This window comes from Rhodnius prolixus, unplaced genomic scaffold (assembly GCF_049639745.1).
Source record: "Rhodnius prolixus isolate KJV_2025 unplaced genomic scaffold, Rpr scaffold_8, whole genome shotgun sequence".
In the NCBI taxonomy this organism is placed as follows: domain Eukaryota; kingdom Metazoa; phylum Arthropoda; class Insecta; order Hemiptera; family Reduviidae; genus Rhodnius; species Rhodnius prolixus.
This window is the reverse complement of record NW_027411593.1, coordinates 28,919,831-28,938,665: the sequence shown is the minus strand read 5'-3', so window position 1 is coordinate 28,938,665 and position 18,835 is coordinate 28,919,831. Positions and strand designations below refer to the sequence as shown.

The following is an 18,835-nucleotide window of genomic DNA, read 5'->3' as shown; positions in this document are numbered from 1 at the left end:
CTTTTATGTTTGTTAAGGCTAATTTAAAATTTAAATAAAATTTTGGTACCATTTTAATTTAAAAATGAAGTCAGAAAACTACAGTCCTAAAAAACTGAGAGACGGAGTCATTTCTGTATTTGAAGTATGTATTGGTAAAATGAGACGTGTTCTATGGTGAAAGTTTATTCAGTTCTTAGGTAAATGACTGCACAATGAAAATCATATTATTATTTTATGATTGGTTTCTAATTTTTTTTAATAGTAGATGTAATTGTATTTTCAAGAAGACTGCCAACTATCGTTAACATTGTTCCTTGAGTTTCTCCTATTGATGGGAATAATTTTATTTATAGTTACTTTTTTAATTAGTTTAATTTTGTTATGACTTTTTATCTCATTTAAGAATACATTAAGTAAGAGTAACTACTAATCTTTATCTGATAATATTGTTATTAGGAACGTTTTATATTAAAGCTTTGTGCCAAACTTCTTTTTGTAATTAGTAAATTTGTGTTTTAATAGATGTGTTCTTACAGTGCCGTTAACATGTAAGACTGTTGTAATAAGTACTATATAAATTAAAGCTATTTTAAATTTGTCTAAACAGTTTTTTCTCAAGTACCTAAATTGTTTCGTAGGTGTTCAAAAAACATTACTTTAATGCAAGTTTGCGTAATAGCCAAAAAAATCCTAATCCTAGAGTTATTGCTCCACTGTCAATTTTTTATTTTCTCAAGCGGTTTGCTAGCATAATAGCTTTAAACTCCGTAATAGTACTTAAGACCTTGAAAATTAACTTTTTACATCTCACTTTTCGATGACCTAGCAGACGAACCGGCTAATTGGGCTTGAGAGAATTTTGAGCACTAAATTCGCACATGAGGATGTCAGGCCAGTATTGAAACGTTAAGGTTTTTTATAGGTTAACGTTAACATTTGAAACCAAATATTAAGGAACAATTTGCCAAATGCGATAATGCTCCTACGAAGAAAGCATTTTATTTTGCATACTTTTCCATCCCTAAGCTCCTACAAATTCAGCACCTTGTCCAATATGCAAATTGGTATGTAACACAGGGTTGCATTTGTGAGACATGACAATTATAAAAGATATATTTTGGCTGAATGGTTTTCCAAAGACAGTTGTAGAAATGACAACGTAAGTGGGCAAGTGCATCGCTTCAAGTCTGGTGAGGACTATTTCAAAGGATGGGGGCCTTACTGATATAAAAGAAAATTTGTGTTACTATAAACAAGTGCAAGTACTTTGTCTAATAGACCCACTCATTAAATAAAAAAGTTTAATCTTTCTAGCTGTATTTTGTGAAGATAAAATTCACGGGATAAATATTCAACTCTTAAATTAATACCATCTATCACTTTTAAATATTTGTATTTTAAATTACAATACTTTTTAAATAACCACTCAGTGACTAGTACAAAAAATACTGGACTTTATCAGCTTCTGAATGTTACCACCTTACGTCTCCGAGTAAAATTTTTTGTTTTACAGGAAATCTAGCAGGAATATTTATTTAAATATCTACAAGGGAAAACAAGATAAAATAATTTTTACACAACAATCGTATAAGGATACAATCTGAATAGAGCGATACTTCGCATTTCTTTTAGTGGCACTAACAGTTACACAAGTAAGGCAAGTTTACATTGTACAACTTTTGGAATTTTTTAAGCTAATTTGCTACAAATTTCATTAGTAAACTGCGAACAAGTTGCATTTCCTCCTAAATCTCCCGTCCGATACTTGCCCTCCTTGATAACCTCTAGACAAGCCTTTTCAATGCGACTCGCATGATCCATGAGTTCCATATATCGTAACATCATCACTGCTGACAGCAACAGTGCTGTAGGGTTTGCGAGATCTTTGCCAGCTATATCCGGAGCAGTACCGTGTACCTTAAACAAAATTGAATAAGCGATTTATTACATACTTAGAATGAATAAAGTTGTACCATTATAATTCCTACTTCTAAAAATAAATATAACCTGGTCCCTTCATCAAATAATATGAGCATGTAATGATTGATAACAGTTTTAAAATGAGTGCGGAAATTAGGGAGATTTTTTTTTTTTATGTAGATTGCAATTAATTTTGAAATGATAAATCGTGAATTTTATCCCAAAACTGCTTAAAACATTTTTAATATTTTCTTAATCAGAGACATGCCACGAAATTAAATTTATATTCAGAGAGTTTCAATTGACAGAATCATATTGGAATTGCTGGACCCGAGAACTTCAGAAATGTAACAAATCAGGGATATGAACATTTGAGTGAAAAGGTCCAAGGTTTGATACACACGATGATTTAGTTCAAATACTTCAAAAGTAAAATCCAAAAAACTATAATATACAGTATGAGGCAACTAAAGTACGTCCACAACTTATTTGACACTAGTGTACTTAACAAACCTAAAAAAAGAAATTATTTCTTTAAAAATGATACTAACCGACTCGAATAACGCTCCATTGATTCCTACATTCCCAGAAGGGGTCAGTCCAAGACCACCCACTAATCCAGCACACATATCAGATAAAATATCACCATACAAGTTTGGCATTACAAGCACATCGTATTGTGAAGGATCTTGAACCATTGACAAACACACAGTATCAAGATATTTTTCTTCAAACTTTAATTCGGGAAACTCCTTAGCGGCTTCACGACAACAACGTAAAAAGAGGCCATCGGACATCCTCCTGTAAATTGATAAACAAAATGAAACATTTTCAGGGTAAAAGTTATATTTACGTTCTTCACTTAAAAGATAATAATTTCTTACATGATATTAGCTTTATGCACTGCTGTAACCTTTTTCCTATTTTGTTCTTTGGCATATTTGAAAGCAAATTCTGCTACTCTTCTGGAGGCTTCTTCAGTAATCAACTTAATACTTTGCACAACACCATCCACAATTTCGTGCTCTATCCCGGAATATTCTCCTTCGGTATTTTCTCTTATAGTTACCACATCTACATTATCATATAAAGTTTGGTATCCTTCTAAGGAACGACATGGCCTAACATTTGCGTAGAGGTTAAATTCTCTGAAACAAAGTACGTACACAGATAATAAATTAAAATACACTTGTATTTATGTGAATTAAACCTATAGTAATAATAAATTACTTTCTAAGAGCTAAATTTAGCGAACGATGACCTTTCCCAACGGGTGTCATTAAAGGTCCTTTTAAACCAATTTGATTCTTGTTAACTGAATCAATCACTCCCTGTGGAATGCCGAACTTTCCATCTGGTCCTTTAACGGGCGTTACATCAACCACCTCCCACTCAACTGGAACCTTAAAAGAAGGAATTTTAAAAATCTAATAAGTTTTTATTAGCACTAAGTAGTTTTTGCAGAAAGCATAGTGGTTATGAACCTAATACTTATAAACCTAGATTTGCATAAAATTAAGCAAGATGGTCAGCACGTCGGGAGGATTGCTAACATGTTCATTGATGTTACACTAAAGAGACGGAACATTAAATAACCTCTACACATTTTTGGAAGCTTTTTTTCAATATAAGTAATCATAAAAGTAATAAATATAAGTAAGCTGCAAAAAAAATGATTGCTTAAGCAGATGTTATGATGATTGAGGTAGGTGTGACCTACGTCCCCCCAAAAAATATTAAGGAAAATTTTCAGAACCAAAACCGGCAATTTGTAGCATGTAATATTAATCTTTGAATCTCTGGAATGCACTTTTCAAGCTAGCATTTAAGTCGAACTTAAACTGGCTCTTTAGAAGATTGTTCCTTGCAAAAGAGCAGATGTGTGTTTTTTAAGAAATCCATCAGGAAATACAAAAATACCTAAATGAGCAGGAGATATACCGAGAGAGTGTCTCATTCTTGTATTTATTTCAGAATACTAAAAAAAACTTGCTTTTTTTAACCAACTGTACTTATTAATTGGGAATACTCTTTAGTTATTATTATTTTTAATAATGTACCTACGAAGTTGTTAATAAGCCTTGCAATCAGTTGCAGTTCAACGGTTACGGACTATTAGAGGTAAAGACAACTTACATTTGCAGCCGCAAAAATCTTTTGAACAGCTGCCGATATTTCAGGCCCAATCCCATCTCCTGGTATGAGTGTTGCAGTTCTCACGCCAGTGCTTAGTTTTCTAGCTAGAGGAAGACTGCTGCAGTTCTATAAAGTTAGATGAGAATCAAAGAATTAGTACTTACATTCTAAAAATAGTTACTGAAACGATATATTACAAAAGAGGAAAAAATGAAATATTATTAAAGGTAAAGGGATATAATTTAAAATAATTAAAGGGCATGAAAATAAGAGATTTTCAGAGCATTTATTTCAAAAGCTAATTACCAATCGACGAGCTAGGTGGGCAGCCATTGTAGAAAATCGTACAGGCATTTAGTAGGTGTGGGTTATTTAAATCTTCGAACTGCCATTGAAGATTTTTTTTCTTCTCAGAATTTATTATTGAATATTGTAATATCTAAATTCTTTGGCGCGGTCATCTAATACCTACCATTTACCTTTAGTAAAGCAATGATTATAAATTAATGAAATTGTACGATAAAAATAATTAGCAACCAGTTACAATTAGTTTTTTATTTGTTTATAATTTTTATAACGTTTCAATGGCACCAATATAAAAAATCTGGGTCTTGTCATAGGAAAATTAGACCCGAAAAAGATATATAAATATTTAGAAGGCAGAGGTAACAATTCCCTCCTTGTTTTGACGGAGGGCTTTCGGGTTTCGGTAGTTCTCTTAAAAATAGATGGATATTGTCTGTGATGCTGCAAATCCAGGATTATGGTGTTAATGTTGCTAAAAGTAAATGTTAGCTGAGTACTAAGCTTTTCCAACAGTGTGATTTTTTTTGTTTATGTTTTGTAATGTAGATATTTGAAGAATTTGTAATGATTTCAATGAACTAATAATTTATTAATTGTCTAATTATCTGATTTTTAAGACGTCTTGTAATTTCGTTTGTTAATTCAGTATTTGCTATTATAAATTACTTCATAATGGTATTTGAAGAAAGTATTGAACCTCCTAAAAAGAAACTTAAACAAGGTATTTATAAATGGTGGTATTAATTAATTTATTTTTATGAGAGCTTGTTAAACTTGTAGTTATTTTTTGAGTCCAAGTGAAAAAGTATCACTTTCCTCTTCGTTTTGATATTTGCTTAAATTCCATTTAATTGTCCTATGATGGCATAAACAGTCGAGTTCGTCTATAGAAATGTTTGTTCCTACAATGATTAGTCTCAATATAGTTTTGTGATGTGGTTATAAACTTAGACTGAACTAAGTGACAATGCAAGAACCTCCATAGAGAACGAAATATTGTTTCTCTATTTATGTGTACCCTAAAGAAGTTTAGTTTCTCATAGGCAGGCGGGAGATGCATTTAATTTCCATTAATGACTTAAAATTAAGTACATTTTCGTTCATTCACTTTTGTACTTTCGTGTCTCATTGGGCGGTACTAAATTAATAACTGTGGAATTGAGATTTTTTTGGTAGCGTGAAGAAGAGGTTGCGTAATAATAGGCTGGTAATGATGGTTTCAATTATTCTTTGCGATGGGTATTGGGGCTTGTGGAAATGGCTGAGCAGCCTTCCACTATTGTTGGAGGTAGTTTTAAAATTTCGCCTGCTATTATAGCTAAATTTACCTGACTGCTAGGATAGAACCGGTCTCTTGTTGACAGCCCTTTCATCCAGAAGAATTAAGAGTGCCATCGCACCAGTTAGTGCAAGCTATTCCGCATTTCGCTTCTATTCCCCATCTCAATAGTGGCTGTAACCTTTCTTAATTTTTAACTTTCGTATTAGCGAATTGATGAATCAGCCTTTGTTTTAGCATCTCATAACTATTTGTTTGAGGTAGGTTTTTAATTAAATCGCTTACCTTCTGCATGACGTCCGTTTCTACTACTGAAACTCCCTGAAAATATTTCGTGACACCTTTTGTAATTCCTGAAGTAATAAAGTGGAGAGGGCAGATTGAATAACTTTAGAAAATAATCTAATGATATATCATGTGGGATGTATAAAATAACTCTTGCTACACGCTTTTCGGTTTGCAAGTCTGCTCAGAGTTTTACATTAGACTGGACCTTGCCAGCCAACTCTTGGTACAGAGATGAAACATGTTGTGGTCCGAGAAAATATCGGCAGCCAAAGATCTAACCTGCGACAGATGTTCATAATGTTATAATCATCTGCTATGATTAGCGGCATTTAGTGCGTAAATATCAATTTCTCGAAGATAGAAGATTTTCTCAGCCTTAGATCAGGGAGATGCTTATAGTTGTAGAATGTCGTTCTAAGAGACCTGCAGGGAGCAGGAATATCAACTTGCCTGGAAATGTGGCTAGTCCACGGTGTATGTTATTATTAATTTTTTACGCAAGCTTTGCTTGCTTATTTGGTAGTCATTGAATATTAAGATGATTTACTATTTAAGTTCTTATTGTTTATTGAAAATTTCTATTGTTATAAATTTAATGGTTTTTTTTCTAGCTCAGTTACCATTCTGCAATCAGCTAGTAAAGTCCAACAAAAGGAAATGTACTGATATCGCAGATGATAATAAGCAAGCATTTAAAATGATTTGCAAGGACTCTGAAATTGAAACTAATGCACCTAATAAAGAAAATATGTTTGTTAACAATGCTGATTCATCTTCAAATGATTCATCAATGGAAATATGCGAGGTGTCACCTGGTAAAAGTACTGACATGAAAGATACCGATTCCGAAGCAAATGAAAACTCAAAATCATTAACGGCAGTGATACAAGGCAAAGAGGAAAGCGTAGAAATTACCTCAAATTCTAATTCTTCGAGTGAAAGTGTGAGGAATCAAGTTGACAAAAATAAACTGAAGTGTGAGGAGATGCTAATCGCAGATGAACCTGAAAATAACAGAAATTATGAAAGTATTGTTGATGTAAATAAAACAGACGTTATTGATAATAAGTCAGACGATGGAATTGCTGAAAAGACTGATATAAACATTAATTGTAACGAAACCTTAAACCAGTCCCAGACTTTTAGTGTAAGTTCTGAGGATGAGAAGAGCGATGAAAGCACAGGAATAGTTAATAATAAAGTAAGTTCCTTTGTTTTTGAAAATTACATTTTTATGTAATTTTTTAACTAAACAATCTTGTTTTGTATATATTTTAATAAAAAAATTTGATGAGTTTTCTATGCAGGAAGTAAATCGTGTTGTTCTCCGTAAAAGAAGTAAAGAAATGCAGTTCCCAAATCTGGACATAACTTTTTTTTTGTCTTACTAGTTTTGCAGTATCTTATGTTTTATATCTTTGAAAAAATGCACTGTAAAAAATTGTAACGAATGATTTCAGAAATTTAGAAAATACTATTTCGTGGCACTTTGAAATTAGATTTGTTTTTTAAGTAATGTTAATTAATGTTATATTTTAGCAGGTTACCCCACCAAGTTCAGAAAATGAACTCAAGAGGAAGTTGACACCTAAATCAATTGAAAAACGCAAACAAAGAGAAAGTATAAAATTGGTAATAATATATAATTATATAAAGTATAAAAAAAACATTTCTAGAGTAATAAATAACTCATTGAAATAATTATTTTTTGAAATTATAATTATTTTAAAAATATGAAGTTAGTTTATTATATACATAGTCTACCAAAATAAGGCTATAGTATTTTATCTTAAAGAACAATTATGTTGATTCTATTTGTTGAAAGATAAATGTTCGTTAATTATAAATTAACAGTCATTTGTGTGAAGTCATATTTTGGTTTTCTACCTTCCTGAAGTTTATTCGCAATTAAGGATGCAGAGAATGGTTCGAGTTACTTAATTTGACCTGTACCTTTCATATCTAGAGACTAACAAGAAGAGTAGAAGCGTCCAATTTAGTTAATGTAACAACTCTTCAAATTTTTCTTGCCTTTCATGTTAAGTTGGTCCGTACAACATCTTCAATAAAAGTTAGGTCTTCATGTTTTCTTAAAATCAATTTTTAGCTGAAAAAGCTAAAATTTTAATTCTACGTTAACTTTCTACTCCAAAAGTATAAGTTTATACTAGTTCAACTAGTTCAGTTGCGGGGCAGGTGTTGATCTAGTGGTGAAGAGCGTAGTTTAAATGTGGGAGATCCCCAGTTCGAATCCTGCGTGTGACTACTTTTTATTTGATATAAAAATTGTTTATATTAAGGAATGAGCTTCCACTCCCCGTCAACGACACCTGATTGGTAGTTAAACGTTAAGCCCCGTCAGAAAAAAAATAGGCAATTACTTTACTTTACTAGTTCAATTGAAATCTAGAAATAAACACGTCAAATTTTCGCGAAAAGGTTGCATTGTAGTTTTCAAAAGCATCGGTTAATCTAATCTAATTGATTATCTAGCAATTCGAAATTCGTCCACTTAATTTCTGAAGTAATCGTTTGCAAGCTTCTTTTTTCTTTAAAGATGATTTAGTTTGATAACCCAGAATAGAGTTCTTGAATCATTTCTTGGTAGATATGGTGGAACAATTCATTTCGATTCTTTAGCATATATTTTAAGATATTATGAACGGGTTGATGCCTTTAATTTTTCTATAGATACTTTTTTTTTTTTTTTAATCTCTACGTTATTACACACGTAATAACTTTTAGTGAAGTCTTTTATTTAAATAAATGATTGAAACTATTTTATTTGGCATTCTTCATTTAGGAAAAGCTTCAGCAAAAAGAAAGGGAAAAGGAAGCGAAATTGAAAATGAAAATGGAAAAGGAAGAACAAAAGCGAAAGGAGAAAGAAGAAAAGGAGGAACAGAAACGGAAGGAGAAGGAAGAAAGGGACGAACAAAAGCGCAAAGAAAGAGAAGAAAAGGAAAAGAAGAAAATTGCCGAGCTGAGGTATGAAATTGAATTTCTTAAATTATTTGATTTGTTCAGAAATAACATTTGATAGTCTTTTCGGTCCAAATTTTTGTCAAGGTTCTCAGTTGAAGCAGTGACTTGAAGTTAGTCCTAACCCTATCAGAACTGCCATTCCTGCAATTCTGCTCTCTCGTTATAAGTAATATATAATAAATATATTGTTAAAAACGAGGTTCATTTTGAAAATTTCTTGATAGAATATAAGTGAAGTCCAATTAATGTCTTTTAGAAATTTAAAAAACTAATAATAAATATAGAAAAAATCTAGTAAGTTACATAAATTTTCACCTTTTCCATGTTAAAACAACTTTTAAGTGGCATTGGAGATTGAAAACAAGATTTTCTGACAGAAAATTTTATGCACCTTCGAATGGTGCAGTTGGATCTGATGCAATTAATCTCACGGCACGTTTTGAAATTAATCGAGATTTTATTCAGTAAGGGTGTCAGAAGTTAAAAAAAAATTATCCTTACCAGACATTCTTTGTTACGCACGTGCAACTTTATGAAGGTTTCTCAGAAGAAATCTAAAGACTTAGGTTGTAGAGTCAATTGTGTTTGTAGTGTTTTCTATTCACACATTCACAGAGCCTTTGTGTTCAGAGGTTGCTAAAACATGTAATCTTATAAAAATTTATTTTTGAGTATTGTAATCATTGATTATAATTTACTTGCTGAATATTATTTCAGTAGCATGACAGAAATACTATTCCTACTTAGTAAAAGTTTGTTATTAGGCAATTTTGTTTGTTTTTATTTTTTCATAACCTTTGATATCGCTATCGCAGACAAAAGGAAGATGAAAGACGTATGAAAGAGGAAGAAAAGAAAAGGAAAGAGGAAGCTAAAGAAGAAGAGAAACGATTAAAGGAAGAAGAACGTCGACGCAAAGAAGAAACTAAAGAAGAAGAAAGGAAAAGAAGAGAAGAGGCCAAATTAATGGAGCAGAGAAAGGAAGAACAAGCTAAAAAAGCATTTACTAACTTTTTCATTTTGAAAAAATCAAAACCGGATAGTACTGAAATAGAAACTAACATTCAACCCAAATTTATGCCATTTCCGGTATGTAATTTTTATTTTTTGGAGGAGGATTCATTAACTTTCTTTACTTGTCATTTGATCTAAAAAACTTTGATGGCAGTATTTCGTTGGAATGTATTTATCTAGTTTAAATTCTTAAGGAATAGAATTTTTAGATTTCGTTGAGTTAAAGACTGTTATTGGGTCTCAGACATTGGATATCTAATGATGATAAAATAAATTGAGAAGCTTCTTTTGATTTAAATTTAGTTATTAATTAAACAGTTATATTAGGGTTGATCTTCAAAACTGCACTAAAAAACATAAAGTTGCAAAACACCCCACTTTGACAATTTTTTTTTTAACTGTAAAAGATAAATTCCTGAATTTGCTTTCAAATAAAGGGTGTAATTTTTCGCAACAGCGAAAATCGGAGAAAGACCTTGCCAAAAATGGAAAAAACGGAATTTTCAGAAAATTTTCTTTTTTTGTAAAAAAAAAATGGCGCTGATTTTTATTAATCAGGTATCATTTGATTCGAAATTTTAAGAAGATGTGCCTTTTAGGGGTCTTGAAATTGTACATCCTGTGGGAGAGCAGTTAGCTTCAAATTTGTGCGGCCCCTCTAAAATTATTTTTACTAACTCAGTAATAATTCTTAGCCCGATTTGGAAAAAATTTGATAGATGAAGGGATTAGAGTTTTCCCGACGTAACTTGAAAGTACCATCCTGCTTTTTCTCCTATTAAAAGGTAGAATTGTATTCGCAGTTTAATTTCTCTTGCTTCTCTAAAGGGGAAATAATGTAATCACGATATAAACTATTTTACCGCTATTGAGGCACGTTTCTAATTAGATAAAATTAAGAGCTGAAGTATAAATGAAATGTTAGATACTTGCTGATTAATGTACCTTGTGTCGTTTAATCAACCCTTATATTTCTTATTAAGCTGAAAGTTTAGTTCAGGAAACTACTTTAAATTCCTGCTCAATTTGTAACTTCCATATTTGCTTCAGGTAAAGCCGGATATGAGACTCGCTGTGGGACTCAGACGTAGTATATCTAATGAAGATAAAATTGTGTTAGAAACTTATTTTAAAGAAACTGTTGGTGACGATAAATTATATTTGAGTCAATTGAAAACTGGAGAGCATATTCCTCTTAAAACCGAAGCAACTTGGCCATCTTCCGATGAGCAACATGATGTTATTATTATAGGTAAAAAATTACATGTTTGTAATTAAAAAAAAAAACCCTATTTTTTCTTTTATTCTTTTTGTTAAGATTCTATTTTTCTGATGTATTTTCATTCTCTCATTGCGCCATTCTCTCTATAGTAGAAACAATTAAATGGTAGATCAGCATTTTATTTCGCATTTGTTGGTAAAACTCTGGTTGGGACATTCTATTATTCCGTATTAGAAATTTGTCCGCTCCTCATTGCCCACAAATCTTGCCAGTTTTACGCCCAGGATAAAGCGAACTTATTAAAACTGCTTTCTAATCTGAGAATTTGTACATAATACAGCAATGCTTACCTGTCAGCTAACGAAACTAATTTTTGCTCAGCCTAAGTCATGTCTCAGATCTAAAGTTTGGTCTAGAACGTGGCTCTTCAGACCTCTTCCTTGTTCCTAAGCTCCTCCTGGAAAGTATTACGGGGTACTTAGCCCGCTATAGGGTTCACATTCTATAAGAGATGATTTGGCGTCTCACCCTGCCAGGATTTCGGCTGCCTCATTTCCTTCCACATCACCATGCCTCCATGTGTATATTTTTTTCCCAGGTCATTGAGTTTGCCGAGGCATTTTAGAAATGATGACAAAGCTCAGTCTTTGCCGTTTATTCTAGCTATCGGAAAAAATAGCAATTTCCTAAGTCCGACGTTTTCTGTCGAGGTTAATCTGAACGCTAGAATTCACTAGTGCTAGGAAATCTTCCCGTGGAATCGGAAAACCTCGTCACCGGCCCTAACACTTCAGTTCTAGTTACATAAAAATTCTCAACTCGTATGTGCGCAAGACTATCGCAACTCTAATCGCATCATATCGCATCTCTTTATTCTAGAGAGTGCCAATTTCCAGCTATTTCCCAAGGGTGAGTGCAGAACACATATGGTTCACCCCATCCTGTGAGGAAAGTAGAGCCCCATATTCGCCATTGTTGAATTGAGTTGTTCTTTCATTACTTTTATACTTTCATCTTTGTAAAACCGTTTAGAGAAAATAACGCTTGCTTATAGGTGTCCTTACAGGTACGCTGATACCGTATTCCTACCCACTTCATTGGGGATTAGAGTTGCTCATAGAAAGTTAGTAGAGGCATTATTAACCCTTCCTTTCAGTACCTCCAAACCGCCAGGCTAACCTTTAAAACATCACCTTCTAGATTTTGTTTTTAGAGAACGTAAACAAAAAATGTATCTCTTAATCTTTTATAAGAGTTAAATAAGATCAAAGAATAAGCTTCCTCAAATTAGTACAACCATTTCCATAAATTTAAAAATGTACGAATTTCTTGCAGAATCTGTTGTCGATGAAGATTCAAACAATGAACCACAGGAAATAAACAAAAAAATAAGAAATAAACTTCAAAAAGCAAAATTATTACAGTTTCATGAAAACAGAAGGCCAGCATATTGGGGAACATGGAGAAAGAAGAGCGTTAAGGTTACACCAAGGAGGCCCTTTCTCAAAGATGTATGCTAATAGTAAATCTTTGATGTTATTTTTTAATTTTTAATTGTAATTTTTAATGCTTTATGTTTTCAACTATATACTTTTGAGTAGAATGTTCACTCCAATAATTACATTTCACTAGGATTGCCTTAATTACGAAGTCGACTCAGATTCCGAATGGGAAGATGAAGGCGAAGGTGAAGATATAGATAGCGAAAATGATTCTGATAAGGAACCTAGCGATGAAGAAAATTGTGATGAAAAAAATGAAAATGGTTATATTTTAGACAATACTTTTGTTCCTCATGGTTATTTAAGTGATGAAGAAATTGAAGAGAATGAAGACAATTTTGTAAGTAATCTCATTTATAATTTCTAGTTCTCATCTGTTGTTCAAGATAAAGAGAAAATATCTTAAGTATTTTGACTATTGGATTTTATTTAAAATTATTTTAGACAAATTTATTTGAAAAGGTTTTTGGGAAGCCGAAAATTCCCCTTGAAAACGATCTCTCAAAAATACTGTTTTATTATTGAGCACATGGTTTGGATGAGGTAAGGGCCATTTTGGGTCTAGGCCCTGCACCTCATGGTGCGCATCTTTATTATTAATTAATGAGCATGTGCATTTAACCAAAAGACATTTAGTGAAATTTGAATGTTGAAGAAAATTTTATAAAGTAAAAATGTGGTTAGATTGTGGGCTCCAGATGTTTTGTTTAAATCTTGTCCAAAATTATACTTTTGCAAATAACTTCTACATTTGATTCAACAAGTAGAAGGATGCTACAAAACAAACTTTTACATGTTAATCTTCCAATTTCTACAATAAACTATTGGAATGAAGGCAGACAGTAGACAATATTCACTTAGAAACATAAATTACTCTTGAGGATAATAAAAACCCATTGAAAAAAATAGTGAACACTCCCAAAACTTTATTGCAGTATACATGATTAAAATTTCTATAAATTAAAAGTATAAAATCTTCACAATTCAAATAGTTTAGACGCTTTTGGGGCTTAATTGAAGTGTATGTTAGTACTAGGTTAGATTCCGTCTGATGGTTGAAAAAATTAATTAATAGTAAAGTATATTTTCTAGTTGCTTACGTCCACGACACCTGATTTAAAACTTGGGCGTAAAACCCGCTTGAAAAAATAAGTAATAATTTCTTTTATTAATTTCCATCACTTAACATGCAAAAAAAAAATGAATCGCTTTTTATATAATTTTTAAAAAATTATTTCAAACAAAACATCAATTTTTAACTGTCTTCATTAAAGAATCCAGAAGATCATAAATTAAGATTACAAGTTTTGAAAGAAGAGTTTGAAGCCGAGATGCAAATGAAAGCAGAAAGACTGAAACCTAGATTGCTGGGATGTGTTTGGATAAGCAACGATACTACCGCTGTTAGCAAAGGTTTGACTTTTTTAAATGAAATGAACTATTAAAAAGTTGCTTTAATGTATTCAATAATTTCTGATAATTATTTTTCGCAGGTAGTCTTTATGAAATACTAATGAAAAACAGAGCAGTTTGGGACGAAGAAAATGGTCCAATTAAGGTGAGAGGTCCAACTGTGGAAGAAAGCCCTACCACAATTGCATCTAACAAAGCGAAACAGTTATCGCCTATAGGTAATCAGCTATTAAAGGACTAATAATTTTCATTTTCTAATCTTACTTCATTAGTTCTTCAATACTAGTTCAGCATTCGCCATTTTCAGTTTAAAGTAGCAGTTGTAGAAAGTTCAATATCGCATTTTTTAAAATAACAATTTTAAATAGGAATGCTTTATTTCTTCAAATTATTCTCTACTGTTTTTTCAGTTTAATGTATTTTTCACACATAATCGTTATTTTTAATTTTAAATATATTATAAAATAGTTCTGAAGTTACAATATTGCAAAACATGTATATATTATGTAAGTGAAAATTGATAGAATGTAGATTGTACTTTGTAGTGGTTAATTCTACTTCTTTTTATTTTTTGTCTACTTATTTGGGGGGCATTGGCTGTGTTACTAATTAATTTTAATTAATTTTTTGGAAAGATAAAAGTTGTTGATCCAAACCGGTCCTTTGTTAGATTTTCAAATTCTTCCGCAACTCAGCTGAAGGTGAAGTAAAAGATGTAAGTAGGCCAAATCGGGGAAAGCCCTGGTTTCGTAGACGGGAAGAAAATGACGCTCTTACCCATTTTATATACAAGTAACAAAATTATCGATAATATTTCGCTACAAAAAACAATCATCTACATAAGTGAAATTTTATAATCCTGCTTAACTTTAAATTGCCTCAAATCTGAAAGCTGTAATGTTGAGCGTTCAAGGTAACTTCTTTTTTTGTACGACTTAATCCGCGAGACTGACCTTAATCCTCCATTACTTTTAGCAAAGTAAAATTTTCAGTAGAAGTAAGTTGTTTGTTTCACAGCTGCATTGTTCTATTTGCTGTTTTTTAGTTATGGATCAGCTGGTGAAGTTTGTTCATGGAAACCATTTGCCATTTATAACTATGGTGCAAGAATTTCGAAATTTAATGGAAAAAGAAAACTATCCATTGATTTCTAAAAGAGCTCTTTCAATTAAAATAAAAGAAATAGCGAGAAAAGAGTTTGATGAAAGTGGCAAACATTTATGGTAAGTGATTAATAATTATTATGTGATTCACTTTATTTTGATGAACTCTAACTACTTTCGTATTTTCCGATTTCAGGTCTGTTAATGATGAATTATGTAACGTTCATGGATTGACACCCGTTTTTCAAATCCGGACTTGTAACGTGTAAGCGCACAATTAAAACAATTTCTTTTTTTCAAATATTGCTATTTTATTCTTTTTAATTAATATATATGTATATTTCAGTGAAAAATCTAAAGATACTTTCTTGGATAATTTTTTAAAACGTCCATCAGTTTCACCTCAGCAACAACCTGCAAAGGCTGCGACGGTAGTTCAGTTAGCTAAAAATGAATCTTGTAAGAACCTTTAAATATCCATATGCAATCTTTTGAGGTTAATATTAGCGTTTAAAACAAGTAATAAAAAAATTGAATTATTACACTCTGAAACAACTCAACTACATTCACCCATATATTTTGCAAGCTTAAAATCCGTTAGAAGTTCAATAGCTAGTAAATAGAGGGTTGCATAGGCTAATTGAACGCAAGTAGCAGTTAGGTTGGTAAACAACTAACCTAATAGTCTTACCCTAATCAGAGTAAAGCATTGCTAAGATTGTAATAACTTTCCTTATGGATTTTTGGGAGTATGATTAGCCTAGAATTATTTTAATGCGTTTTTAAGTTCTTAGTACAATTAGAAAGAATGAAAACCTGCTTACCAATCAAACAAGTAATGCTCTAAACCAGGGGTCGGCAACCTTTTTCTGTAAAGGGCCGCAAAAGGTTATTGGTTTATTACCGAGGGCCGCAATATATACATATATATTTCTTTTTATATTTATTTCGGGTTCTTATGTATTAATTGTTTTTATCTATTTATAATACAGATTATTAATTAAAATGAAATTTATTAACAAATCAACAAAAAAACGGCATTAGTGACTTCTATGAAATTGCTTCATATCTTCCTTCATCATTTTTTCTATTAAAAGCCAGACGAAATAAAAATAGTGCGATTGCATTCACATTTATATATCCCCATAAAATAAATAACTAGAGAAGAAGCGAAAATCCGCAGCTTCGACGGCGACAACACGCTTTGTGTCGGTGTAAAAATGGCGTTCTAAAAGTCGAGTGATCATACAAAGAAAGAGCGCGGATTACAAATATAAGATTTGAACGCTGAGACAATAATTGTTCCAGCGAAAATTACCAAACTTTATTAACATAAAATTTGAAATATTATATTATTTAAATTTTTATTATTTTCCGTTTTGTGCCGCGGGCCGCAGGAAAATGTTAGAAGGGCCGCAAGCGGCCCGCGGGCCTCACGTTGCCGACCCCTGCTCTAAACCAACGATTCTGCTTTTCCAAATTAAGAGAACCAAACTCTCTTGGAAAGTTCTTGCAAGAGAGGAGAGTTGGTAAGAGAGATAATGCATTCATTATTCATGTATTCCAAGCATTTCAGAAAGATGTATGGAAACCATATTTGCATTTGCTCTTTGGTTGTACATACGTACATCAAAATTCAGCCTAATATCAAAAATGTTTTTTGTAATTGTTCCCTTGCAACCTTTCTAAAATTCAAGAAGGGACAATGTCTGATGCTATTTCTCTGACTTCGAGATTGTCATTTAAGTAAGTGAGGAAAGTATACATTTTAATGTAAAACAAACTAACGTCCGTATCATACCCAATGTGATCTAAGTAAAGTGTACAGAAATGCAATTTTACTACCTCTTTAAGAATGCCCTCTTTACTCACGGTAAAGTACCAGCTCCCAAAGAAAGCCAAAACCAACTGATGAAGGTATTAACATTTAGTTTGATTTAGTTTATATTGCTTGAAGACTTGTATTGAAGAAATATTTTACTGAACTTAGGCTTTTACTTTTTCTAGAAATCACTTTGATTTTTTTTTAAAAACAACTTTCAATATGATCTCAGAAAGATATTTTAATTTTGTATAAAACTGTTTTTCAGCACCATTCCCATCCCTTGTACAAGTTCCAAGTACGCCGGTGCAGTCAATAGTAAAGAAGAGAGCAACATTAATTACACTTCCGCAAACACCAATTGAAGTTAATAAACCTACTAACAAAGTTCACCAAGACACACCTCGCCCACTACACCCATTCTTTAAAAATGTCCACTTTAAAGAACCTGCACATAAAGCACAAGGAAAATTAACAGATGACGGCGTCATTGATTTAAGTGATTAAGTTTATATTGTTAGACATTTAAAATTAAAGATATTAGATTTTTAACTATTGAAACGTTAAGCTCTGCAACATTAAATCTGAAGATTTCATTTCCATATATTTATATCAGGGCAGTCTTTCAAATAATAGTTATAATTGTAAATATTAAAAGATAGAGACAAGAATAATTTTGTAAATATTCATGTTCTGTTATTAAAAGCATAATCAGAATAATTCTATATTTTATACATCAATAAGGTACGGTATATATTAATCTTTTGATAATTTAGCACACAGTGAATGAAGATAATCATGTTCCTGCCCAAACCGCCCCGATTAACTGTTTCATTCTTTTATAAAAACCCAATTTTTATTTGAATGATGACTTGATTATTTATTATTTTTTTGCATTAATTTAAAAAACAATTGTTAATTATTGAAAGTTGTGACTATCTTTATTAGTTATTATCTAAGAATGAATAAGCTCATGATTCTTGCTTGAAAACAAGCAGAACTTCTTTTAAAATCTTAGAGCTAAGTAATAGTTTCATTATAATGGAAACATTGCCTACATGTTTTTTCCTGCATGGCAACTCGTTATTTTCAATTACCAAAATTTTGAATTGCAAACAAGGTAATACATAAACATTTTTTGTATCTAATGAAATTGGTTAATGTAAAAAAAATAATTTTTTTTTGTTGGTATAGTAAAAATATATTTCTATCATTACTTTTCGCAACTCGTTAAATATATATGTATTAGTTTTTTAATTGATTTATTTGTTTGAAAATGATATTTCTCTTATTAACTTTTGCTCTAAGAAAATCAATTGTGATCGAATTACGAAATGTCGATGTTAATGTAGTTGGTTTTATATTCTTGGTTGCACGCATGCTCTTCCTGTTTCTCCTGAATGAAAGGAAAAGCAGGAAAAAAGACGCGTGCTTCGGTAAATAATATCAACGATATTTTCCTGCACTGAATCAATTTCATTTGCAATCTACAAAAATTGTGAATGTTTAGCTAATTTCATTTTCTTCTCATCAACCTTATCGAATGAATGATCGACATTTACCCCACAAACATGGTTGATTTTTTCTTCTTCTTCTTACAGATGCTTTTGTAGCTTCTATTTGATTTCAGAGATTGGATCAACTGATTTCTGTATAGAATTTGACTGACTTTTCTAGTCAACGTTATATACATACTTCGGGCAGGCAGCTACAATCTAATTGCCTTGTAAAAACATGACCACTTTTCAAAATTTCGTGGAATTTTTACTTTAAGCCATCAGCGTCAAATCAAAAGAAATCGCTAACCTACCGAAAGGGCTCTGGGCTAAATGCTTGGTATTTCTAGTGGCTACAATACTTTCT

At 31.7% G+C, this 18,835-nt stretch overlaps 2 protein-coding genes across 5 annotated transcripts; one reads left to right on the top strand and one right to left on the bottom strand.

Moving 5' to 3' along the window:
• Nucleotides 1-1,358: 1,358 nt before the first annotated feature.
• On the bottom strand, nt 1,359-4,387 carry Idh3a (isocitrate dehydrogenase [NAD] subunit alpha, mitochondrial). Its single transcript, XM_074122221.1, has 6 exons — nt 4,345-4,387; nt 4,039-4,164; nt 3,133-3,305; nt 2,787-3,050; nt 2,454-2,703; nt 1,359-1,899 (listed from the first exon to the last, which is right to left on the bottom strand). The coding sequence occupies exons 1-6, from the start codon at nt 4,369-4,371 to the stop codon at nt 1,672-1,674; spliced, it is 1,068 nt and encodes a 355-aa protein (XP_073978322.1). The 5' UTR covers nt 4,372-4,387; the 3' UTR covers nt 1,359-1,671.
• A 319-nt stretch (nt 4,388-4,706) lies between these two features.
• Nucleotides 4,707-18,233, top strand: LOC141451106 (uncharacterized). Of its 4 annotated transcripts, none has more exons than XM_074122202.1 (14): nt 4,707-5,065; nt 6,523-7,112; nt 7,454-7,543; nt 8,715-8,899; nt 9,712-9,985; nt 10,961-11,162; nt 12,468-12,643; nt 12,765-12,974; nt 13,909-14,047; nt 14,128-14,265; nt 15,093-15,270; nt 15,347-15,415; nt 15,497-15,609; nt 17,241-18,233. In XM_074122202.1, the coding sequence occupies exons 1-14, from the start codon at nt 5,017-5,019 to the stop codon at nt 17,477-17,479; spliced, it is 2,652 nt and encodes an 883-aa protein (XP_073978303.1). In that variant the 5' UTR covers nt 4,707-5,016; the 3' UTR covers nt 17,480-18,233. The 4 variants fall into 4 exon arrangements, with proteins under 4 accessions (XP_073978303.1, XP_073978302.1, XP_073978301.1 ...); XM_074122201.1 differs by having other exon boundaries at nt 7,451-7,543; XM_074122200.1 differs by lacking the exon at nt 4,707-5,065 and adding an exon at nt 6,260-6,385.
• Nucleotides 18,234-18,835: the final 602 nt, after the last annotated feature.

Coding starts and splice junctions, on each gene's coding strand:
- Idh3a (XM_074122221.1), bottom strand. CDS start 4,371: ATGGCTGCCCACCTAGCTCGTCGATTG. Junction 2,704..2,786: donor GTGCATAAAGCTAATATCAT/GTAAGAAATTAT, acceptor ATCAATTTACAG/GAGGATGTCCGATGGCCTCT. Junction 1,900..2,453: donor ATGGAGCGTTATTCGAGTCG/GTTAGTATCATT, acceptor ATTTTGTTTAAG/GTACACGGTACTGCTCCGGA.
- LOC141451106 (XM_074122199.1), top strand. CDS start 6,301: ATGCTTATAGTTGTAGAATGTCGTTCTAAGAGACCTGCAGGGAGCAGG. Junction 9,986..10,960: donor CCAAATTTATGCCATTTCCG/GTATGTAATTTT, acceptor TATTTGCTTCAG/GTAAAGCCGGATATGAGACT. Junction 11,163..12,467: donor ACATGATGTTATTATTATAG/GTAAAAAATTAC, acceptor AATTTCTTGCAG/AATCTGTTGTCGATGAAGAT.